Source organism: Larimichthys crocea, chromosome VIII, assembly GCF_000972845.2.
Source record: "Larimichthys crocea isolate SSNF chromosome VIII, L_crocea_2.0, whole genome shotgun sequence".
NCBI lineage: Eukaryota > Metazoa > Chordata > Actinopteri > Sciaenidae > Larimichthys > Larimichthys crocea.
Window position 1 is genome coordinate 15,521,599 of NC_040018.1, and position 24,934 is coordinate 15,546,532.

A 24,934-nucleotide genomic window follows, 5' to 3' on the forward strand; every position below is an offset into this window, starting at 1 on the left:
CACATCATCACCCCACACCCCACACATTAATGAGTCCAGAGGTTAAAGGTGGTTGACATTCCTCTCACGCTATTGCATGGCCCACACACACACACACACACACACACAGAGAAACCACAGCAAAAGAGAAACTTGCTCACAACACTCTGTGGTAAAGTTAAAAGCTTTCGATGTACCCATATAGGCCCTTTAAAGTCAGACAGAGAAAGTCAAATATCGCATCAAGCTCAAAGTAAATATGAAAAACATTTTACCACACAGACAAAAAAAGAGAAAAGACAAAAAAAAACAAACAAAAAAAAAAACCCAATAAAGCATATTTCGAGTTTCAGAGTTAAAAAGGTCCTGAAGCAGATTCAGTGTGTGGTCTGAGGCTCGTACGGGGCAGTTTGAGCTGTTGCTAGCCAGACTGATGAAGAACGCTGCTGCCTTGTGACAGATAATCATTGTATTCTTCTCTGCTGCAGAGTCTTGGCTAGGAGACAAACCGTCTGGCAAACAGACAGCTTTACGGCGCAGAGCTCAATCAAACTGTCTCCCTACCCAACGGTAAACACACACACACACAAACACTCACACAAGCAAACCTTACACACATATGCGCACACACACTCACAGATGAAACAAGCCTAGAGCCAGCAGAGCCTAACCCAGATTGATAACACCAAACAAATCAGTCTGTCGATTCCCCCCACTGCTTACAGGAACATAGCTTTATCAACAGTGACATTTTGATTGTTGCATACTTTACTTACCTAATTAATTTAGAAGTGTTCTAATTCAAATGCCATTAACATTGTAGACTGGTTGATTTCAACCATTATTCCTGCATAGATGAGCAGGAAAGTCAGCAGTCATGACAAAAGGAAGGAACCCTTGGCTCCTCTGTGCCAAGTGCCCTCTGCTGGACACACGAGATACAACACCACTCTCCTAGCTCCACTGCTGCGTGTCTCAGCAATTGGTTACTGGTGAGGAAATTGGCAACAGCCAAAGTCAAAGCTGATAGGCTCTGCTGCCCTCTTAAGACACCCAATCCTGTCCCTAAAGAGAAGTGGGCTCCTCACTAACAACACAAAAGAGGAATAATGCAGGGAAAAGGGCTGAGCTAGTCTACTGAGTATTGACTATATAGTATATAATGTGTGTGTGTGCAGTGATGTGAGGACAGCCTAGCTTCTTTGCTGCCCAGTGACAAATTGAATGAACAGAGGAAATGGGGGGAAAAAAGCCTCTGTGTTCACATAACAACAGAGTGTCTGACCATGTGTGCGAGAAAGAGAAAGTGAGTGATGGGGAGGTGAGTCCTTTCCTCCAATGTTGTGAGAATAATTCAAATGGATATATATATATGTGTGTGTGTGTGTGTGTGTAGGTGTGTGTGTGTGCCCAGGCATGTGTGTGTCCTATCTTTTCCCCTCTGATGGCTGACCCCTCACCTCCACCGCCACCTCTGGACCATGCAACAATTGTCGCTTTGAGGCCTAAGGCCCCTGAGGGTGTGTGAGTCTATGTGTGTGTGTGTGTGTGTCGTTGTGGTAGAAGACCATCCATGGCAGTCTGATCCTAAGCTGAGCTAACAGGATTAGAGGAGCCAGGGCTAAGAGGGGAGGAGTCCCTCCAACCCCTCCACCCCGTGTCTGTGTCTCTTGGGGATCAGAAATGACACACAGCCTCAGCAGATGCCCTTAGAACTACAGACAACTAACCAGCAACACAGATTCAAAGGTGGGAGTAAGAGAGTAACAGCAGACGGCCTATTTTCCTCTGAATCCTCAGAAGAGCAGTGAAAATTTTGAGCGTGCAAGAAAAGCACATACAAAACTCTTTTTTTCTGCTGCCAAGGCCCCATTTAGGAAGGCACTTCCCTTAACTACAAGTGTTCCCAGTTGCCAATGGTGGAAGATGGAAAAAAGTGAAAAATGTGCTGCCGTAAAGAAAAAAAAGAAAAAAAAAAGTTTGTGATTAATGGATCTCTCGGGTAACGACTGGTTAAAAGTGATTAAGATCTGCACAGCTCATGGAAGATGAACCTGATGCATTTGACGAGCTAAAACCAAATCAAACCACTACAGACCAGTTTACATGTGGCTCTAATGACAGCTGGCTAAATCACATTGGGTTAATGAATTTAGGGAGTCTCTAATCAAATCTGTGTGATCTGGCAACAAGACTGACATCCGTGTGTGTGTGAGTGTGTGATGATGGATGTGAGTGTGTATTGATAACAAGAGAAAATAAATCCATATGGAGACTGGCTAGGCAGAGAGATTCTGTCTACATGCTTCTGTCGCAGAATGAAACAGGGTGTCGGGGTTTTTCTAAAATGTAATAAAAAGCATGAAGACATCAAAGTGTTGGGAGGAGAAAATGAGAAAGAAGGAGAGCGAGGGGGGAGAAATGAGAGGACTTGCTTGTATGCATGTGGATGAGAGTGCATGCATGCATACATGATTGCACATCTGGCAGCCCCATAGAGCGAGGTTTCACAGTGACCCTATTTAGCTCACCGTAATATACTCACACTCTCATTACCACCCAGTTTGTGTGTGTGTGTGTGTGTGTGTGTGTGTGTGTGTGTGTGTGTGGGTCTATGTGTGTTATTCTAAATGCTTCTCCCATTATGCTGTGTTTAAACATGAGAGAGCTCTTTGAGACAAGAGAGAGCTGCATGAGGGGATCAAACAACCACATATACACAAACACAGTCAAGTACACACACACACACTTTAGCGTGCTTATACATACACAAACTCACACACACACACACACACACACACACACGTATGTGAAGAGACACGAAAATGCAATACATCCCCCCCTACTGCTCTGATTAATAAAGGTCAATTAGCAATTATAATTTCCATATTTAATCAGTCCCCTGTGGTGTCGCTCTGTGGCCTGAGCTTTGACAACTGGCTCCTCTCTCTCTCTCTCTCTCTCTCTCTCTCTTTTCTTTTCTCTATCTGCTCTCTTACTCTCCCTCTTTTGCTTTATGTCACGCTCCTCCGCTCTTCCCATCTCCTACGTCATTAACATCTGAGCATCACTCCCTTCTCCACCTCCTCCTCTGCCAGCCCCTCCCTTCTTACTGTGACATCCCTCTATCCTCCCCTCCCCCGTCTCTCTTTTCTCCCTCTATCATTCCTCTCTCTCTCCTCTCTCTTTCTGACGAATGCCTCCCCTCATTAATCTTGATGTTTTTCCTCTTGCTGTGTTCTTCCACAGGCCTTCAAACCTCTCGCTAATTGCAATTAATCACCGAGGGAAACAGATGCTGGGAACAAAGGCAACCTGGGGGGGGCCATGAGTCTGTACATGTGTATATGTGTGTGTGCGGGTATCAGTGCACACCGATGTGTCCACATATGTGTACAACAGGGTTCGGGTTTGATGAAGCTGTCAGTCATGGGGTGACACACAAAAGTTAGGTGCCTGCGGGACTCTGACATCAACCCTGGGCTGTGTATGAGGGGGTGTCAGGAGGAGTATGCATCCGTGCTTAAATGTAGTTTATTTTTGTGTGTCGTACAGTACGTGCCTGACCCTGTCACAGCTCGTCATAGCATCTGTTCAACCCTACAGTGTGGCGATGACAATGACAGCTCATAAAAAAAGATAACGACATGAGTAAGTAGACAACGGGAGAGCAGATAGGGAAAAAAGAGCAGCAGCTTCTTGCTTTAACAAGTCTGTAAATGGCTGCTCTGTCTGTAATCCACCTTGTTTTCTACCTCTGTGACACTCATCTGTAATTTCTGAGTGAAGATGGCTGCAAAAATGTCAGGCAGCAATATTATTAAAAAACAAACACCATGAAAATTACAATTCAACATCTTCCTTCTTTCTCTTTACCTGAACATTGTGATTATTGAACTCCGGGTGGTGTTATTTTATTTCACCTGCAGAGAATAATCACAGTCTCTTTCTTTCCTTCCCATATTCCTTTTTTTCTCTCCCTCCCTCCCTCCTTCAGATGTCTGTTGTCCCTTCTGTTCTGCGAATCCACATTGAGAACACACGCTATGTTTCGGTAGAATAAAGCACACACAAATACACAATTGGTGGAGAGGATAGAGGTGGCTGTGTGTGTGTGTGTGTGTGTGTGTGTGTGTGTGTGTGTGTGTGTGTGTGTGTGTGTGTGTGTGTGTGTGTGTGTGTGTGTGTGTGTGTGTCAGGCAATATTATCCATCACAACTATCTGCATCACTTATCAGCCACAAGGAAGCAGAGAGAAAAGGCTCCCGAAAAAACAACAACAACAACACAGGCACTCGAAACTAAATGGAGAAGAAATGAAAAGAAACCACAAGTCATATTTTCCACTGGGTACACACATGCAATAATGCATGCACATCACACACACACACTTCAGGAGCATAGACTCAAACTACACTACTCAAACCAGACATGAGCGTTGAAAAACCCATCAAATAATCAGTGGGAGGCGATACAGGGAAAAGATGCGCTATGTTTTAACACAAGCCTGTTATGCTCCAAATCCACTCCAGCAACACAGCAGAGAGTCCAACACAATAGACTTCATCTCCACCACAGATAACAGACTGCAGAACAGCTTCTTTTCTACCATCCATAGGAGAGGATCATTCTAAGTAGCTTTGAGCCCCTACATATGGGGTATCAGAGGGACAATAATGAAATCAAGCTGATCTGATATGTTCTCTAGGATTAACACAATACGGTGACCCCTACATAACCCTGCGTACGCACCATCAGCCTCTGAATGCAAGATCTGAGAGATAGCAGGCTAAAAGAGGGAGGAATGGGAAAGGGGGGGGGGGTGTAAGATGGAGGGACAGGGAAGGGAGGCAGTGTAAAGAGTGTAGCACCTCATAAATTGCTAAAAAGATGTGAAGCAGGTGCTGTGTTAATGCTCTACAAGGTGTGGGTCTACCTCATGTGCCCTTTCCCTCCCTCATATAATCACAATATAGCGTACATCCCTCAATGTATCATTGGCTCTTCTAGAGGCATAAAAAGAGATAGGAAAGTGACGAATGTTATATGAAAATAAACACATACTGTCGGATAATGAGAAGTATAAAAGGTCTAAGTTTGTATTTCTTTCTTTATGTATACATAAGTGTCAATGAGTCATTGATAATGACAGCACAGTATACACAGCTAGGCCCTGCACCTCTGTTCTGAAGCAGCTTCATTTGTCACTGCTGCTGTCACACTTCAAAGCCCAAAGCATATTGAGCTGTTTTTCATTTCTAGTAAAAGTAGAGTGGGAGGAGATCTTTACTGAAAGCCTGGAGGAAGCTCTATTAAGTCTCTACTGTTCTTTACCTGATAATCCTACTACTTCAAAAAATGACAAAGGATTCTTCCCAAAACACAACACCAACCCCCTCCCACCAACACAGTCCCTTGACAATTCCCTCCCAGCAGACTCCACTCAGCCTTTATTCATTTTTTATATATCACCTCCTGAGAGTCTACTGCTCGGCACGCAGCAATCGCTGCACTTAACCCATTATACTAGGTAACGCTCCCCAGAACGGTCGCTCCCTCCCCGGGATAAATTATTAACTTCCTCCACATCCCGCTATTTATCACTGAGCCCCATCGAGCAGAACGGGAGAACCATTGCTCATATCCATGGCAACAAGGGCCCATTTGTGCAGCAGTTGGATGCTGCTGATGATGAAGGAAAAGATGAGGAAGAGGAGGAAGAAGAAAGAAGACAAATAATAACTGCTTTTATCCTATTGTTAGCATCACACTCTTCTCTTTCCATTTGATTGTTCTTCCTCCTCTACTGTTATCCCTCTTTTTAAAAACTCCATGTGCCACCCCTTGCCTCTTCCTCGCTTGCTCCTCTCGCCTTATTCACAACACCCAGCCCTCTCCTCAAGTCTGAAATGGCAGCAGTATGGGTAATTAGATCAGAGCTTTTCTCTTGTCTCCATGGAGATGAATCATACAGTCAGGGTGACAGTCTGAGCTTTAGCACTACGCGATAACCTAATCAGAACGTTTGAACTCCAGCCAGAGCGCCAACATAACCTAATAATACCAACATGAACCTGTAGTGACCTGCATCCCTGTGCACAGCAGTGCACACAGATAGGGGTGACAAGCAGGTCTGGTTAAACACACCAGGTCACATCCCAGGATATGTCTGTGTGTGCCCGTGTGTGTATGTATGTGTTTTTATGTGCATGAGTGAGTGTCTGAGCTTGAGCGGAGAGAGCCCTCACAGGTGTCCTAATTCATGAGCAATCGCAGCTCATGAATAATTAAACACGAAAAATGCAAATGTGCTCCTTTGATCATTTACATTCATGTCTAACAGCATTAATTAATCAAACAAACCTTTTCTTTATCCCCAGTGGAATAGCAAAAAAGAAAAAAAAACAGCAGTCAAAGCACACAAACACACACACACACATCGCAGTCAGACAAGTATACAAAAAAGAAAACTCACACAGTAAACAACTTTACTAATCACACCATTTAGCCACATCTGAAGAAACAAAATTCTGTGTGCTGAGCAGTATGACTCAACCCAACCACATGGTGAAGGTGACTTACTATCTCTTCATGTGAGATTACTCTAATCTCCTTTAGTAGCTACACCCACTGTATGCTAATGCAGTTTGCATAAAAACACGAAGGGATGGAAGGATGAACTCCACAGTGGACGATGACCAGGTGTATTTCTGCTATAGTAAGAACGCTACATCTCACCAGCAGATACAGGTTGTGCTGCGGCTTCTGTTGCACCACTAACACAACTTATACAGCATGGCAGACAAGGCAAAGAGAGCTCGACTCTGACACAGATGTTGTTGCTAATGGCTCTGACACAAATACACACACAGGCTGATCAGGATTTCACAGGATTTTTGATATGCTCACTGTGAGAGATGGACCCCATAAACAGCCACTCTTCAGCTGACCTCTTGTTTATAGCAACAGTATCATACACAGAGGGAAAGCTCATAAAGAAAGAAACAGATCTGCCTCCCTCCACCTCCCTATCCGTTCAGATTGCCGTCTGTCTCCCAGTTTTTTCCCCGATTAGTGGTCTCCTCCTTAGCTTAACCTGCTACCTCGCCAAACTGACTCCTCTCTTTCCCTTAATAAATATGTTTGTATGCATCACACACTTGTAGAGGCCTCGTGCAAAACACAGACTTCAATACATACACGGCCAAACTCTTGTGACTCCCTGCCAGCTCCACTCCCTACTTGTCACACCCTTCTGTCATCAATTTCTCCTCAGTACCAGAGAAAGGCACGTTTGACTTATGGAGGATATCAATATCTCCGACATAAAGAGGGAGGAGGGAGGGGCGCACACCTCGGGCTTCTTTTAGGACACCTCGTAAAGCTAAATGATAGTTGAAGGGGAAGAGAAGCCGAGGGGAAGGCGGGGGCAGAGAGAGAGACGGAGGTAGGAAAAGCCAGTGCCGGTTGTTAACGTGATGGCAGGGGGTCGTAAATAACTGAGATACAGATCTATATCATGTGTGTGACATTTGCAGGTGAGGTATGTCTGTGTGTGGACGGTAGTGTTAACAAGGTTAAAAAGGACTGAGTGGCTGACTGAGTGATAACCTGCTGTATACAGTGCACGATTTAAGGTTGAACATCGTCGACAATGTGTGTTATCCACTGGCTGATCCCAAAAGGGGATTTATGCTAACTGCCAGTGCCTAACGCTGGGCTGTAAATAGCTGTCCGTCTCCGCTGACATTGCCAAACTGTCCATAAACCTGTCACCTAGGACAGTTGCAGTCACACAGGACAGGACAGGCAGCCATTAAACTATCAGTTTACACTAAGAAGGGAGAAGTGTGTGTGTGTGTGTGTGTGTGTGTGTGTGTGTTTGCGTGTGTGTGCGTGTGTTTAAATATGTATGTTGGTGGTTTGTGTGTCTGCTAGAGTGCAGAACAAGTGAGAGGGCAGGGCGTTGTGTGGGTCTAAATATTCATGATACCATTAAAGGGTACAGGTTGACACCAGTTGAGATGCGGTTATTGTAAACAGATATATCACACAATGGTTAGGCCTTTGACACACACGCAGCTGTACAGACACAGTTGTTGACACACACACACACACACACACACACATACACACACACACACACACACAGAGGTGCTTCAGAATGAGGTCAAGGAGTCAGTGTTGAGCTGAGGAGAGGATCAATAGAGCTGTGAGTGTTTGTGCACCTCTTGCTCCCCTCCTACATTTTCTGCGCCTTTTTGAAATCTCTCCATCTATCTCTTTCTCTCTTTCTCCCTCGTTGCTTTGTCTGAAGCAAAACCACCACAAGCACACAGACAGCAGTGGCCACTGCAACACAGGTATCTGTAAAAGCCCACAAACTCTCACAAATGCACAGAAATGTAGCCACGTGTCTGCTATATACCATCTCTGCTACGTGGTATAGCTGTCAGCACTGCATTAGTGTGCCTGGACCCAGAGGCTGTGTTCATTCTACTGTGGGAGATCTATGACTGGTGACTCCAACTCACTGGCACCCCACTAGCAATAGCCCGGATGTGATAGGCAGATGAAAAGAGAACAAGGCAGTGACAGAACGACAAGCAGAGGAGAGGCAGAGAGAACATGTAAAGGACAAAATGCTTTCTTCCCCGGTTGGGAGCATCTCATTTTTTCTCATTAGGGGAACTCATATGAGCTCAGAGGATAAAAGGAGGACTGATAGCCGGTATTTCTCTCTCACTCAATCTCTCCTCTCCCTCTTTTTCTCCTACTGTGCACATGCCACCTAATTAATTACATCCTACCATCGCTTTGCTACAACAACCACTGCCGGCTAATTAACAGCACGCCTCAATCATGACCCCACTTTGAGGGTTCTGGATGTGTTTGTGTGAGTTAGAGAGATGGGGGAGGAGGAGGAAAAGTATATGTGTGATATGCAGTGGAGAGAAAGAGAAAAAAAAAGCAGCAGGAGAGAGAAAGAGAGAGGAAAGAGGAGGTGTGGCAGAGAGACTGTAGGAAAGAAGAAAAAAACAGGGAATGCAGAAATGTGGAGAGGAGCACTTTGATGTGACAGATAGATGCTCAAGAGATGAGAAGAGTGCAGTGAAGGGGGTGGGGGGCAGGAGATAGATGGAGCAACTCCTCTCCACGCCCAGCTGGACTCTATCAGCCAGGCTGGAGCCAGAAAGGCTGGTAGGGAGTCCCAACTATGGGGTGTTTCACCCCGGACACATCACTACCAATCCACCCTGAGCCTGTCTGAGCCTGGCCAGACCTCAGTGCTGCTACAGCCTGCAATGCCAGGCTCTGTGGCTCCTACTGCCACAAACACACTCATACTGATCGTATCAGAAAGAAAAATGGAGTGAGCCAGGAACTACAAAAACACACAGGCTGAACAAGCTGAAAACCACGTACACCAGATGTTAAACCCTCATGTTTGAAATTAGAGAGAGAAATGAAAAGAGAGAGAGACAGAGAGGGAGGGAGCTATAATTTGTTTAGTGTATGTGATTACATTAGCGTTAGGGTCATATTATTCTTCACCCACGTCACACACAGAACTGAAGCCCAGTGGGGCAATCATATCATTAATAGTGCTTGACCGAGCCTAAACAGACCCACAGATACTCACACACACACGTGTTTCCTGTGTATCTGCTCAACAGTTTATGTAGAGAACGAGGACAGAAGGGTGGGGAATACAAAGATAAGATGAAAAAACAGAAAAGAGGGACCACAGAGGAAGTAAAGTATATGAGAAGAGGAAAATATAGTTGAATGAAGACAAGATAAAAATGTCACATAATTTAACAACGCTCAGAGATTTGAACTAATAATTACCTGTCAAAATTAATTGTGCGTGTGATTAATTAATATTGTTAAAGACAGAAAAAGTGAGTAAATAATTAGCAGTGCAAATACATCCAGAGATGTAAATATAAGAGTGAACATAAATTATAATTTCGTGCATCTAGTTTTACCAATCAAAAAGATGTTTGTGCTGCCCTGAAAGACAAAATTCACAGGTTTGAAAATTAAAAGATCTGTATAATTTTTTGGCTTTGTGTGACTGGTGGCACCAGAAAGAAGGTCAGGGAAGCTAAAAGAAGTAATTTCAAGAAATATGTCAGATAATTGGGAAATGGTTATGCTATTTAGTGACTGATTGCGTATGAGATTTTAAATATCTTTGAAAGAAGCTACTGGATGAGGTGGGACATGTAAATCACTTCTTTAAAAGTGTAACATTTGCACATCAAGTTGCTTGAAGGAAAATGTTAATAATGACAAAAAAGAGGTGGAGGTGTTATTAACATGTCCCTGGGTAAATTAACCATGAGAAAATGGTGTTGACATAATGATAAATTCATTCAAACCCTTAAATATTTACTGCAATGCATTTCAGATGTTCTAATGGAGACAGTTGTAAGACAAGCATCCAGTTCTCCCTAATTTTATTCGCAATGTGATAGGCTCATACAACTGTGGTTATAAAAAAGTGACATCTTGATACTGTCACCAGAGCACCATGAATGGAAAATGTAGCTGAAAAAAAGAGGACAACAGAGAGACGAACAAAGAGTGAGAGTGAAACAGAATGTACTAGTAATGGGCCAACAGCAGAGTGGAGAGGCCATGTTCGCTGTCAGCCATTAACATGGCCAGGACTAAATTATTCACTGCTCTCTGTCACCTTACACAAGCCTGGGCTAACTCAGAGGGTTGTGTGTGTGTATGTGTATGTGTATGTGTATGTGAATGTATGTGTCTGCATGTGAGCGTGCATGTGAATGAAAAGTGGATTGCAGGAAGAGGTAAAGAAGGATTCCTCTAAAGAAGGGGCTCAGTATTGCCATCCTGTGGCTTGAACAAGTAAGATACTATGTACAAGCAATTTCTGTTAGACACACACACACAAACACACACACACACACACACCTACACACACACACTAGGGAATAAGGGTTTAAATGAGTCTGAAAAACACGCATGCAAATAGTGTACAAGCTCTAACCTTTAGATGCCCTTTGAGTGTAATGTGCAGTAACAAGTGCACACATATACATAAACATACAAGCATGTACACTGTGTGCAAACATAAAGAGACAATGAGGAACAGAGAACTGTTTTGTGTAGAGGAAGCTGATTTCCATGCAGCCTGCTGGTTTACTATGGAACAGGAGAGGCTGGTTAGCAGGAGCAGCTGGGCAAACAATACAACCTCACCTGGAGTCATTTACATGGATTGTGTGTGTGCGTGTGTGTGTGTAGGTTTGTGCCTGTGAATGTGTGTGTGCTTGTTATGTTGAGAGGGGTGTCTCCTGTTGCTGCTCTTCTTCATCATGTTCCTGAAAGTGCCGTTGGCAAGGAAACCGGGGGGGGGGGGGCATGAGAGACAAGTCAAGGAGCACGGTTTCGGGTAAGAGCAAGGCGAAATCAGGAAGAAAAGGCAGACAAATGAGAGAGGAAAAATAAAAGCAGAGGATCTTGGGAGGGGGTTAGCAGGGATGGGGGAAGGGGTGGGTGATTGTAGGGAGATGGAGGAGGGAGTTAACAGAGGGGAGGCAAAGAGCATGTGACAGTGCGACCCATGCCTCCCACTGACAAGCTTTATTACAGTCCCACCTGCAGGGAGACAGCAAAAAGCACTTAGCCTCAGCCAAGTCGCCTGACAGTGGAGGACAGTTTGAGAGGCAGGGAAGAGAAGAGAGAGATCGAAGTGCAGAAAGAAAGAGGGAAGAGAGGGTGGAGGTGGAGACAGGGAGGCTGGGTGGGATGAATGGACGACTCGAGTCATGGGGTTGCAGAAAGGGAGGGAGAGAAAAGAAGATATAAAGGACAAGGGAAGGAGAAGGAAAAACATGACAGGAGCATAATTCCAAACAAAAGGGAAAGGAATAAATCAAATATTGCTCAGATGTTCAACTAAAATAAAGCATAAATAAAACAGTTTCCATCCAAACATTTTCCTCTGTATCCTGACTTTCACTTATACCCAAATATGGACTCATCTCAACTCTGTGGACTCTTACCTTTGTCCATCTGCTGTAAATAAAACAGACAGACACCAACACATCAGCACGCTGCCAGCTGTGTGCGTGTGCAGGCAGTTGGGCTTAATCTTGCTTGAACACCTGTTTCCTAGTGAAACTGAGGTCAAAGGTCAGCGTCTGGAGGTTTCTCACTAAGTGGTCATCTTTTTCAAAGCTACTGCTAAACATGTCTGTAACCTGACCTCATCGTACTGAGCCTCAACCTCACATCGGGTGGCCACACCAAAGCCTAAATATAACTTCTCCTAAAAAGAAGAACTCTTTGGTCCATGCTACACAAAGTTAAGTTTTATAGATATTGTGTACGATTCAGCTATAACAACATAACACACTCTCAGATGCTTTTTGCTGTCATCATTTAGTGCAACTCATGCAGTTCGTGAGACGAAAATAATTAAGGGAATGAAATGAAGAGAGGTTTATTACTTCCTGAACAGCGACAGCTCGCATCTATTAGCGCTCCAGCCTGCTGATGTATCTGCTGATGAGCTATGGCCAAGTAATGACGTGCTCGGCTGGCTGTGAATCTATAGGTCTCTCCCTAAGTCTACTCTTTCTGGCTCCCAGGCTCTGGATGGAAAACCACAGTCACTAAATCAAACCCATCCGGAGGGAAGACGAGAGAGAGTGAAAGAGAGGGAGAGAGAGTGAGTATGCAGAGGGGGGGTTAACGGCCTGTTTCTCAGCCTTTCGGAGAGAGGAATGTGTTGGAAAGGGTACAAATCAACCAGAAGTGACTGCACAATAAGGTCAGTGTGATCAGAGGAGAATCCTGACTCAAACGCAAGACACGCACAAACAAACATGCACAGAAACAAACACATTAAGCACACACATGCAAACACAGTGAGTGATTGAGTCGGGGCATAACCCCGTGCCCACCCTGTGAGTGGCTAATAACCGTGGCACAGTGCCAAACCCACTGTCTCCTGACTAATTCCCCCCATGCCCGCCAGGACTGGCGCCACACTGCAGAACAGAGCTCTGTTTCTCAAAAATCCTGTGATCATTACATTACTGAATCACTCAAATAGATGGATGAAAAAACAGCCTCAGAGGCCATACAGCTTGCTCGCCCCCTGAAGAAAAGATATAATAGAACAGACAATGGGAACACTGAATTAATATTTGTTTGTTGAGACTGCAAACACACACACACACACACACACACACACACACACACCTCAATGCCCACTCTGCTGGGCTGGAAAAAGAGGGCAGTGAGGTGGCGCTCTGCCAAGCGTGGTGCTGCCAAGAGACTCGGTATACCCTAGTCTCCAGTGGCATTTTAATCACACATACACACACACACTTCCATCTGCTGTGCTTCATGGGAGCGGTGGCAAGCTTGTCGCTGTCATTCGAAGTTAGCCCACCCTCCTGCCATCTCTACTGAGGGTGACAAAAGAAAAGAAGAAAAGAGAGGCAGTGGGGTAGTGGGGGGCAAGCAGTGGCATTCCTCTCCATTCCTGCTCTGTTGCCCTCTGATCTCTCTCTCCAAACACATCCCCGGTCGTCTCTCCATTCAGTGTCCTTGTCCTCCTCTCTCCATACTCCCCATACCTTCCTCACCAACCTCCCAGCACACTGCTCCCTTATCCCTCAGCTCAATTCTGTGTGCGCTCTGCTACTCTCATTCCTCCACCTGCTGCTCTGTTCTCTGGACAAGAGATAGAAGGATGGGCAGCTGTAACCATCCCCTCATGGACAGACTGTTTCTAATGTGTCATATGTGTGTGTGTGCAGTGTATGTACTCTTGTAGCATGGCTGGTTTAAGACTGAACCAAACTGCTGCGTTCTCCATTCAAGACCGCTAATGTGAAACGTTAACCACAGTGGCTAAAGCAGCAACTAAGACATGGATCCTCCTCCCAAGCAAATGTGGGTTGCCAGATACTGTGAATTCTCCCCCTCTGTGCCCCAAACAGCACCCACAACCCATCATCAATGGTGCTCCGTGCTCCCATGGTGGGTGATTGTAATTGTATTGAACTGGCTAGCAGCCAAGCGCACAAGTCTGCCAAGTCTGCCAAGTCCAGCTGCGCTGTTGCAATCAAAACACACTCACAGCTCTCAGCACAATCACATCATCAGCATGCGTAATTCCAAGACGCACATACACACAAACATAAACATATATATCTCTATACATATATGCTAAGTATGAAGACAGAGATGAAACAGATTCATGGAAAAGGCTAAATTCACACAAGAGGTGAGAGGAGAAGAAGAACAAGAAGAGCATGATGGTACAAACCGTTACCATATATTCTGCCCCTTCTAGAAGTCCAGGGTGTCCCTCCCTCCATTAGATGTCTGTGCAGACACTACAGCATGAAGTCGACTTTGTTCCTCCACCACTAATAGTGATGTACTGACTGTTTGGTCGAGTGACTGCTGATGTACGTGAAGGGTTTCAGTAAATGTGTTAACTGCTCGACGGGCCTGAAGCAGCACATTGTGGTCTGCCCAGGTGTCACAACCTCCCCACTCAAAGTCTGTTTCCTGTCAGATAGGTGCTCTTGAGGGACCGCAATATGATAGGACATTTTAAATGAGACATCGGGATCCTCATGTTGAAACATTTCTGATTATTTTAGAAGAGATCTCCTTAACTCTCTCTCACATACTGACATGCACAAACACTGATATCCAACGTCTTTAACGCCACAACACAGTAAGAAAATACAGTGCCTTCTTCTCCCTGTATTCAAAGCTAATATTTAAATTAGAGCTGTGACCATTAGGCCATTAAAAATTTACACACTCTCAATTAAAACTCAGCAGAGAGTAAACAGCAGCACTGTGTAGCATCAACCATCTAAAATCATCAGCCTCTCCCTCAGTCTTACTCTAGCTGTTGCCTGTTTAATCATTGAAACTCAACAGTCTTACTGTAAGATCACGACTGATTGTTCACCTCTCTACTTTATTCTGTGTGAATACCGCAAGCGTGTCTTGTGTCACGTTTCTTAGCCTGTGTGAAGGAAATGGGCCGTGTCATGTTAGTGTGATCGGCAGCACAACGCGCATGATGGAGAGCACTTAAATAACTCATGAAAACCCTGTTCTCAACCCACAGTAGACCACTGGGAGGAACGTTCTGTATTGTGTGTCTGTGGATGTGTGGTGGCCCCCTTTGTCATGACTGCTTAACCAAGTGTCTTCAAGTATGTTGTGGTTAAGCGAGTGTGCCTGTGTGTGTGTGTGTGTGTGTGTGTGTGTGAGTTCAGTTGGAAAGAGAGTTTGAGATGAGTTTCTGTAAACGACATGGGGGCCCTCACGGCTAAACAGAAATAGCCTCAGAGAAAAGAGAGAAAGAGGCCTGAGAAGGAGGGAGAAGTGAGAAAGAGAGAAGAAGTAAAAAAAAAAAAGAAGAAGAAGAAGAGAGAGTTAAGAAAATTAGATTTACCAAACTCCTGTGTTTATCTGTGTAACCATTTGTGTGAGAAAAAAAAAAAAGGAAATAGATACCCAGTGAAAAGGCAGCCCAGCTACACTGATATGAGGAGACAGCAGCACTTTCCACATAAACGCACTGAGCTCCAAAACCCACTGTGGTGATGGCCTCCCTCGGGGCATACTCACACACATCCACACGCACATGTCACTTATTTTTTGTGTCCGTGCCTGCTTCATCATGACATCTTCCACCTCATCTCTCTGTCTCACTTTAACACTACCATCCTCTCCTTCACCAGCATCCCAACACCTTGCTTATTCATCTATCTGGCTGAACAGTACACTGTAGATCAGTGGTTCACAATCTATTTCCTTCAGGGACTGCTTTAAACTAAATCTGACTAAAGCTGACTTCATATTACATTAACCATAGAATAATAACTGTATGGAACAAATAAACTGCACAATTCATTCAAATAGTTGAGGCAATCACTGCAGGAAATCTGTGTAAAACAGGTTATTTGGATGAATTCTGAGCAGATTATTTCCTGTGAATATTGCAGTTTTCTTGATATTTTAAAAAGGTTGTACACAGTTCTCTCTGTATCTTGTCTTTCTTTTCAAATTTAATAATCACACATCTCAATAGACTTCTTTTTGACAAAATTCTTTGTCTTCCTCTCATTTTTCTACTAGTTCTTTGGTTTAACTGCATACCTCTCTAATGCAGGGCCAGGCTGTTTACCAGAGAGTGAAGGCTTGAATATAACTTGTGTTCGCACTTGTGTCCTCACCGTGCTTTTATCCTTTCTCTTTTAACTTTGTTTATAATTATAATATAAACCTTGAAGCTTTGGTGTTCCTTAGTGTGGGACGGGACCCTGAGGTTGGTGCTGCAGATGAAGGATTTGAAGTGAAATAACAGAAGTCTCTTAAACAAAACAAAACAAAAGAAGATGAACATGGATGGATGTTTGAGTGTCTTTGTGTGTACATTTTATGGGAAGGTTGAGTTTGCCAGTTTGCACTATTGATATTTAAAAGCAGTTGCTATTAAACAATGCATTCAAAGGAGGTGAAGAGACCAGATCCTTTGCACATTTGCAAAACAAACTGCAGGGAAATCATTATTATTACCTCTGATCTCATGCAGCAGTATGTGTACGTTGACTGTAACGTAAAAAAAAAGAAAGAAAGCGAAGAGTACATTTAGTTTGGGTGAGAGGGTGATAGCTATAGCTATATAAAATGCAATAGTGGTGGAGGTGTGTGGTTCAAGAGTTACAACAAGATGAGCTATGGACATGAGAGCACAAGTCTGAAAAGAAGATTATTTTTTGTCACTATCTGTCACTTCAGACCTCATCTCATTCACTCTAGGGGTCTCACTACTTCCTATGTTGTCACACAGCAGGGTCAGAAGAACACCTCACACAGGAAACAGGAAGCAGAGATAAGCCTGCTAAGGGAAGAGATATAATGTATAGTCAGAGGCTAGCGTATGGGTTATTCTTAGTAGTTGAATGATGAACGGTAAACCAAAGCATTTACCTCTGCATGTTCAGTTGTGGCCACACAGAGTTATAAGATCAAGAAATGCAACATGAGACATGACGAATGTGTCTGAAAAAGCTGCTAGGGATTGGAAAATTGCAGCAGGCGTGTTTAATTGCAATGGTCTGTTGGTGTGAAGTTACTGGATTATCCAGTCACTTGAAACAGACAAGATTATTTTAAGTTACAGCAACCACTCAAAACAAAAGTAAAAAAGATAAAGACAGAGGAGAGAGTATTTAATGACACATACAGTATGAGACAATGTCCAACACCTTTTGGAGAGCTATACTCACTGGAAAGTGGGCGTTCGTCTCGGTCAGCTTTCTCGGGCTCCACGGTCACTGGGTGAGAAGAAGTGTGGTCACCCGAAGGGTGTGAAGGCCCCGAGTCCACCTCCTTACTGACTCCAGCAGCACTCTCAATCACAGCACAAGCCTGAAAGATATAAAGACATAATTAACAAACAAGAAACAAGGAAAGAACTTTTGAATGATGATGCTCTTTTGTAAGATAGAGGTTGAGTTTAAATACAGTTGAATCAATGAGTGACTTCAATATAAAGTCTCCTATATTTATTAGCAACAACTCGAGATTTTCTTTCTGCTTTATGCATTTACTAAGAGGTGCTATGAAAATGTTACAGAACACAAGTATTCTGCCATTGTTGAGGCTAAAACAGTAATATTGACATAACAATCGAATCTAAACAATAAAAAGACACAAATGGTGCAAATATAGCAATTAACTGCTGATGTAGGACATCATTGATGCAACCATTTTTAGCTGCTGTCACAGCACTCAGATTTCTGCTATAAAAAGACAACAACTAAAGGGGATGCAGCGCTGGGTGAAGAAGTGTCCCTTCCCAGAAGCGACAGAGCTGCAACACAGACAGACAGACTGAATCAAAGACGGAGAGAGACAGAGAGCGAGAAAGAGTTTTCCTGACAGCCCAAGTCTGTTTGGATGTGCTCGACTCTGCTCCCCTCCACAGCTGAAAGAGGAAAGAGGGATGAGCCTTCAGGAGAGAGACAAGCTGACCATGAAAAGCAGAGGGAGAAGCAGAGGGTGGCTGTCAGCAAGGAGAGAGAGAGAGAAGTGGGGGAGAGTTTAAAAGAGGCTGTGATGGCTTCCACCATTGACGAGTAGGAGAGAGACAGGCTGGGGTGGTGCAGCGCATCTTAAGACAAAAAGGCACCCTGGGCTTATGAAATATACATAGCTCTCAGCTGGAGACAGACACAGAGCGACAGAGCAGAGGAGGGCCCTGAAGACTGATGAGACTCCACTACCCCTCCTAAACACACACTGCTAAAAATAAAATACACAGACACATTCCTAATGACTTCTCATGAGGAGCCAGGGGGGAAGTAGTTAGTGCTCTCTTCTTTGAGTGTGTGTGTTCTCACATTCACACACATACATGCAGGTGTTTGTGAGCATCAAGTTGCATCAATGCTTCCTCCTACAGTTACAGACTGATTGGGCAAACCACAAAAGTAGCGATGACAAAAAAAGACGACAAGTGCTTTGGCTGTGGGCCAATATGTAAATCCACCTGCTGGTCAGGGGGATTTCGTTTTTTGTGTGTGTGTCGGAAATTTGTATCAACTGCCTCTCGCAGACCTGCCCAGCTGCCCTCTCTTCAAGCCCAGACAACTGCCTCTGCCACGCCAGCAGTTAAAAACCATTTAAACAGACCTCACTTAACAATAAACTCACCCTTTGTTCAAGCCAACGATCCACCTCTCCCACGCACTCTCTGTAATAGCTACACCATTGAAGTATTGGGATTCTCATGCGAGTGTGTTTGTGTACGTGTTAGCACAGACTGGGTATATTCATTTATTTGCTTTCTCAAGTCTCCTTACTTATCTTATCCTCTTCATCAGACGGATAGGGTGTGCCTCACCAGTCTATATCCCTAACACGTCAGGTGTAAGCAAAAAAAAAAAATAAAGCGGTGCAGGTAAATAGTCATGTCTGAGCCTGGGGATTATCTCCACTCCAGAAAACACACACAACAAACATGTCTACACGTTTCCTAACCTTTTTGTCATCTATTCTCTCTTCCAGCCACTTTGCAGTCCTTTTCTTCTTTCTCCATTCTGAGTAAAACTGCACACAAGGAACTTGTTTATGAATTCCCCACACTGTATATTAAACTGTTAAAGTAAAAAGGAGGGTATAGAGAGCTGTCAGGTCAGGGCCATGAGCCTTCATGATTTAATTGTGACTGAGACACTGTTGCTTCCCTCATTCACTAAAACAGATGGTAGAGTAATACTCAAACACACTGGCCTTAAAGAACAAGCTGGGGTGCCTAGATTTGATGGTACACATAACTGTTGTCATCATTGCTCTCAAATGACACACTTATGTGTATATATAATTAGCGGGGGACATAGTCACTCACAGTATGTCATGTTACAAAACAAACTGTTCCTGTGGCAACAATCATTAGTTCACAATCATAAGTTCTGAGCTTAAAGCAATAAAAAATAAAATGAAATAAAATCATTTTGATGCTACATTAACTTGTCCACACACCACCAACTATTTAAGACTTCTGCCTGAATTAATATGCACACTCATGTTTATATATGCCCTCTGAATTAAGCTGTAACAGACCAGGGACATGTAAGATGCAGCACAGGAGTCGGGAGGTGAAATGAGGAGGATCTAGAGAGGTAATACTAATTGAGGTTAATTCCACAGTCAAGCATTATCTCTTCTAATCATTAAGGAGGAAGTTGGTAATGGATGATGTTGCAGGACATGCAGAGAGCCTGCCTGCAGAAACCACACAGCAGTGCGGAGTACCGTGTGCCCTCAAAGGATCAAAAGACATTAGCAGTCGTGTGTAGATCTTGATATGAAGCTGCAGATAAACAAAGAGGGCCTGCAGCAGGTTTGCACAAGTAGAAGTGTGAGTGCTTGTGTGCGTATACGAGTGTCTTAGAGAGAGAGGCTTGTCAGTCAAGAAAGTCACAGTCTCCCTCGTCATTTGCCTGTCCCACATCTCACCTGTCAATCACTTGAAGCAATGCTGACACTGTCTCACACACAGGCACCCTGCTCTGGACTCAATATCACTTCCTAGCAGTGACACACAGGGAGTGAAACACGCCCAGAAACACATGCACCCACCAACAATGACTCTCTCTCTCTCTCTGTCTCTCGCTCTCTCTCTCTCTCTCCCACACACACACAGACACACACACACACACACACACGCACGCACACACACTCACTGTGACCTAACCCAGGGACAAGCTCTTTCATCACGGCTGTGCCCGTCGATACTTGAGCCCTGCACAACATCTGCAGTTCAACACTTACCAGATTCATTAAGGAGGACAGAGTCAAAAGCAAAACATACATCGATAGGAAGAGGAGGTGGGTGCACATGTGTGTGTGCGTGTGTGTCACCAGGGGGCAGGGCCATCCATAAACACTGCTGACAGTCTAGACAGGAAATACACTTGAGGATGTCAATACGTTAGTCAGCGGGGGTGAGGATAGATCAATAGGAACACAGGATGATGTCACTGGCTGCAGATGAGATCACTTGACGCCAGAGAGGTTTTGATATCAAATGAATTGCATATTCATAAAGTGTTCCATATTATCTATTTTACAGGAACAAAGAGGGAGAAAATAATGAAATGATATTCACTTGCAAACAGCTGAAGAGTCAACTAAGACAGAGTACGGAATTTCCAAAAGACCTCTGAGCAATAAATCATGTAATTATCCCTCTGTTTCTTCTGGTGCCAATTCCAGCTGTTCTGTATTCACTACACTGGCACTCGAATCACTATTGTGTTACATCATTTTATGTTAGAGAGTTGGAAAGCAGATGTTAATTCATGTGAAAATGCCACAGATTACAACTTCAACATTATTGGGAATAAAAAAGCCTCCGGAGGCATACAGTGATTCTCCCTCGAGATTTAGGAAAATAAAGGAGATGAAGCCGATTGCACCCACAGGACTCGACTGCCCTATATCACGTTGCCTTTCTTCCCATGGTGCTGAGCACAAGCATCTGTGTGTGTGCACACGCTCTGGCCGATGTGTATTTACGTGTGTTCTCAGCTCTTCTGACATTTCCTCAAACGTGGTTGACATTTCCAGGGGATTTGAGGATTTGATCCTTCTGTGTTTGAAGAGTTGTGTGCTGCCCTCCTCAAAACACTGAGGAAAAGGCTGCAGCAGAGCCGGCAGCGTGCCCTGCCTTCAAGGCCTTACTCTACAGCATTTGGAGCAGCCTGTTCTCACTCACCCAAAATGTGATCAGGAGAAGGCCTCCACTATACATTGCCAGCCTTTTACAGATGACTAGTTCACTGCTTGGTCTTTTACTTAGTCTTGCTGTTTTCCCCTGAGCTGTGGAGTGTTTCTGCTTCTCTCAACTGAGGCAGAAAAGCTATCACCAAAAGATATGAGAGACTAAAGTAGATAGAAATCGTGTGGGAGGGAGAGAGAGGGAGAGAAAGCAAGAAAGTGTGAGAGAGAGGGAGGGATGGATCTGTTTCTCCCGCTACAGGCTGGTTAGTGGAGCGAACTGACATAGACTGACATCTCTCTTCCACGGAGACAGAGTTAAAAAGAGCCTCGCTACTCTTTGTCCATTACTCTCTCTCTCTCTCTCTCCAACCTTACCTCTTTTTACTCTTTCAGCTGCCCTGCCTTCTCTCTCTTACTCTCTATCTGTCTCTCTCTGCCCAACCTGCAGTTCCCATGTCTTGCTTTTTCTGCCTGAATGGACTCTGCAGCAGTCCTGTCCTGGCCTAGGGCTCAAATTACACCCTACTATACACAAACACACACACACATATATACACACACATACACACAAGCCCATACAGTAGCCATGAGGAGGCCCAGGGCCAAAACACAGGTCAGGCTTGGGTCAATGAAGGGCAGAAAGGCAGGAAGTCTGACCGAAGCAAACTGAGGCTGATCTGATAAAAGCAGGATACGTAAGACAAGAGGCACAAATACATTCATATTAAGAATTTGGCTCGCTTGTTAGATTATCTGCCTAACTGAATGGATAAAACATGCACAAACATATATACAGCCGGAAGCTCACAGCTACAAAATGTGAAATATGATCAATATTTATCACATACATCAAAATAAAACACTTCCTGGAACAACACAGTTGACCATATGTCAAATATAGCCAAATAAATAACATCCTTTAACTATAAGTTGCGACACTGGAACGGATGCTGGACATGACCTTGGAGGAAACCAGAATTGGCATCAGTCTCTTGTCCGAAGAAATAACTCAGCATACATTATAATTGCTAATAAGAGTCAGACTCTATCAGCAGTATTGTTTCAGTCTTACCACACCTGCAAACCCCCGTACACCACAGGATACTTGAGGTCAGTGTATCAGCCAAAGTGATCTGACCTCAGTGCTCACTATCATCCTGTCCTTCAAATGCCAGTGATGTCATGGCCGTAAAACATGTGCATCCTGATGGAGAGCAGCGCTCAAAGGGAAGGGAAGCACTGCATTTGAAGTATCACAGTAAACATTTTGCCCCTTCCTGTGTTAGTTTGTGCCCGGGAACGGGATGCACTGTGCCTTAATAACCATGTGATATAACCCCTTCAAGGGAGGTCATAGCATAGAGAGGGAGCAGGGAGGGATTCGGACTCCAACAGCAACACTATATCTGCATCAATACATGCTGCATTTTACTCCTGTCTGCTTCAGCCTTTTCAGTTTATATTCTTAATTCAAATTCAAGGTTGTTAGGCTATTTTCAGTTTCAGAGGTATTTAGACTTTGATGGGTTAAACCTGTAGTTGGGTCTCAAACTGCAGGGTAAGAAAAACCTAGATGGATGTCAATAAATCAAGAGAAATGATCCTCCATGGCACTACAGCGTGTCCTTGGGCTAACGCTCCAAAAACATAAAAACACTCAATCTTCCTCAGCCTCAAACAAAATACTTTATACACAAAAAGTATGTGCACACAGGTAGTCACATGCATACACACACACACATACAGTGACTGCTCATGACGATGACTGCAGGGCTGTGTCTTTCTCCCCGGTCTGTTGGGAACTCTAACAGGAAGAGGGTAAGTGCTATCGATTGGCTTCTTCCTGCTTGGCCTGGTTGTCGGAGCAAAAACAAGCTGACCGTTTGACCGTCTGCTTTTCAGTGCAGCACTAACCACATGTACACTCACACACACACACACACGCACAGAGACAGTGCTTGCCTTAAGGAGGTTATTCTTGAAGCAGTCCAGCATCAAGTCCTCTTGTGTTTCTGAGGTTTTAGGAGCCATATAGAGTAAAAGGTCACACAGTTATGTCAAATTATATTTTAATATAACTATCATGATCAGCTGTAGTAATTGGCCCTGTTGGTCAACCTGGCAATCATGTCTAATGATCACACAAAATTTAGCAGGGAGAGAAAAATGAATGAATTAATAAATTAATTAATGTTCTCACAGAAGCACACTTACAAAAACATCATCTGCGTTTGTAACGCCAATAATGCTCAAAGACTGTTCCTGAAGGACTATGCATGTTGTGTGTGCTGCTTATGGCTTGAGGATGTATACATATAGCAGAAAAGACTTAGAGACAGACACTTGGGTTAATATACAACACTCCTCTGGGCAGCACTGTGACATTATGAACAGAAATCTCTGCTGCACTCGGCTCTCTTCGATGGCATTTAGATATGAGGCGGAGCAAAGGAGGGGTACAAATCAGGAGGAGGGATAAGTGGATGGGCAGACAAGCAGACTGATGGAGACAGAGAGACTGCACATTGTGGTTTAACAAATCAAAGGGGGGGATGGAAAAGATGGAAAGAAGAGAGAACAGTGGCATGTATGTGTTTAAGTAAAATGCCTTCTTTAACAGACGTGAATGGACATCTTGATGTGACCGAGGTAAACATATTTCTCTGAGCCTTGCAGACACAGGGCAGCGTACTGAAAATGCAATTTTGACATCACTTGATGAGTTGTAGCACACTAGGAATGGTGTCGACTGCTGTTCCTTTTTTTATAGTAGCACACAATTGTTTTTGTGTTTTCTTAACTGACTCAACTAATCAAATGATGTCTTGTACTATCTAGTGAAATATAGTTTTAATATATATTAAACAGTTAAAAGTGGGTGAAACGATGTCAGATCACTTTTAAAGGGCAATCCTGACACAGAAACAATCAGCATCACTGCATTTTCAGTATTGTTACTGTTGTTGTTGTTGTTACAGTATTATTTATTCTCACAGTTTTCTGCCAGGCTGCAGTATACAGTAGTTGTAAACCTCAGTGTAATTCTTTTTTATTTACCATAATTTAGCACATCATATCAAAGGCGCAGTGTAAATATGAACATCATAATATTAACCATGTTTGTATCAAAATGTCATTTTTTATGTATGGACTTTATTGCTCCATTTACTGGTAAATATGAAAGGCTGGTGTCAGCCAAAAACACTGCTGCACTCGTATATCTGTTGTCAGGCCCCAGGAAAATATATACAGTAGGTAATATATACAGCAGAGCACAGCAAAACAACTCTATTCTCTAGAGGGAGAAGAAAGTGGGGAGACAGCGAGAACAAGATAGAGAGAGATACATAGTCAGAAGGAAAGAGGGAGAAGGAGAGAGAGGGAGAAGCACAAAGGGCTGTTTTCTGCTGGGTGGGTAAAGTGTGTCCAGGGGGCAGCTGAGTGAGCACACACAACACAAAGCCTGTCATTAGTCCCAGGCTTTTTGCAGACGCAACAAACTGTGAGAGGGTGTGTGAGAGAGAGAGAGAGAGCGAGGGAGAGAGAGGATGACGTTGCATGCATGTGTGACTCTAGATGTGCGTATGTGTGGAGTTTGAGACGTTGACAAAAGCCTGTGTTGTTGTGCTTGTCTTCT

At 43.9% G+C, this 24,934-nt stretch overlaps 1 protein-coding gene across 3 annotated transcripts in view; it reads right to left on the minus strand.

Annotated features, from left to right (window-relative positions):
• gse1b (Gse1 coiled-coil protein b) overlaps positions 1 to 24,934 on the minus strand; it is a 166,826-nt gene that overhangs the window by 98,392 nt on the left and 43,500 nt on the right. For all 3 annotated transcript variants that reach the window (XM_019254321.2, XM_010741674.3, XM_027281866.1), the window contains exon 2: positions 17,298 to 17,439. In XM_019254321.2, coding sequence (XP_019109866.2) covers positions 17,298 to 17,439 — 142 coding nt within the window. The remainder of the gene's footprint in view (positions 1 to 17,297; positions 17,440 to 24,934) is intronic.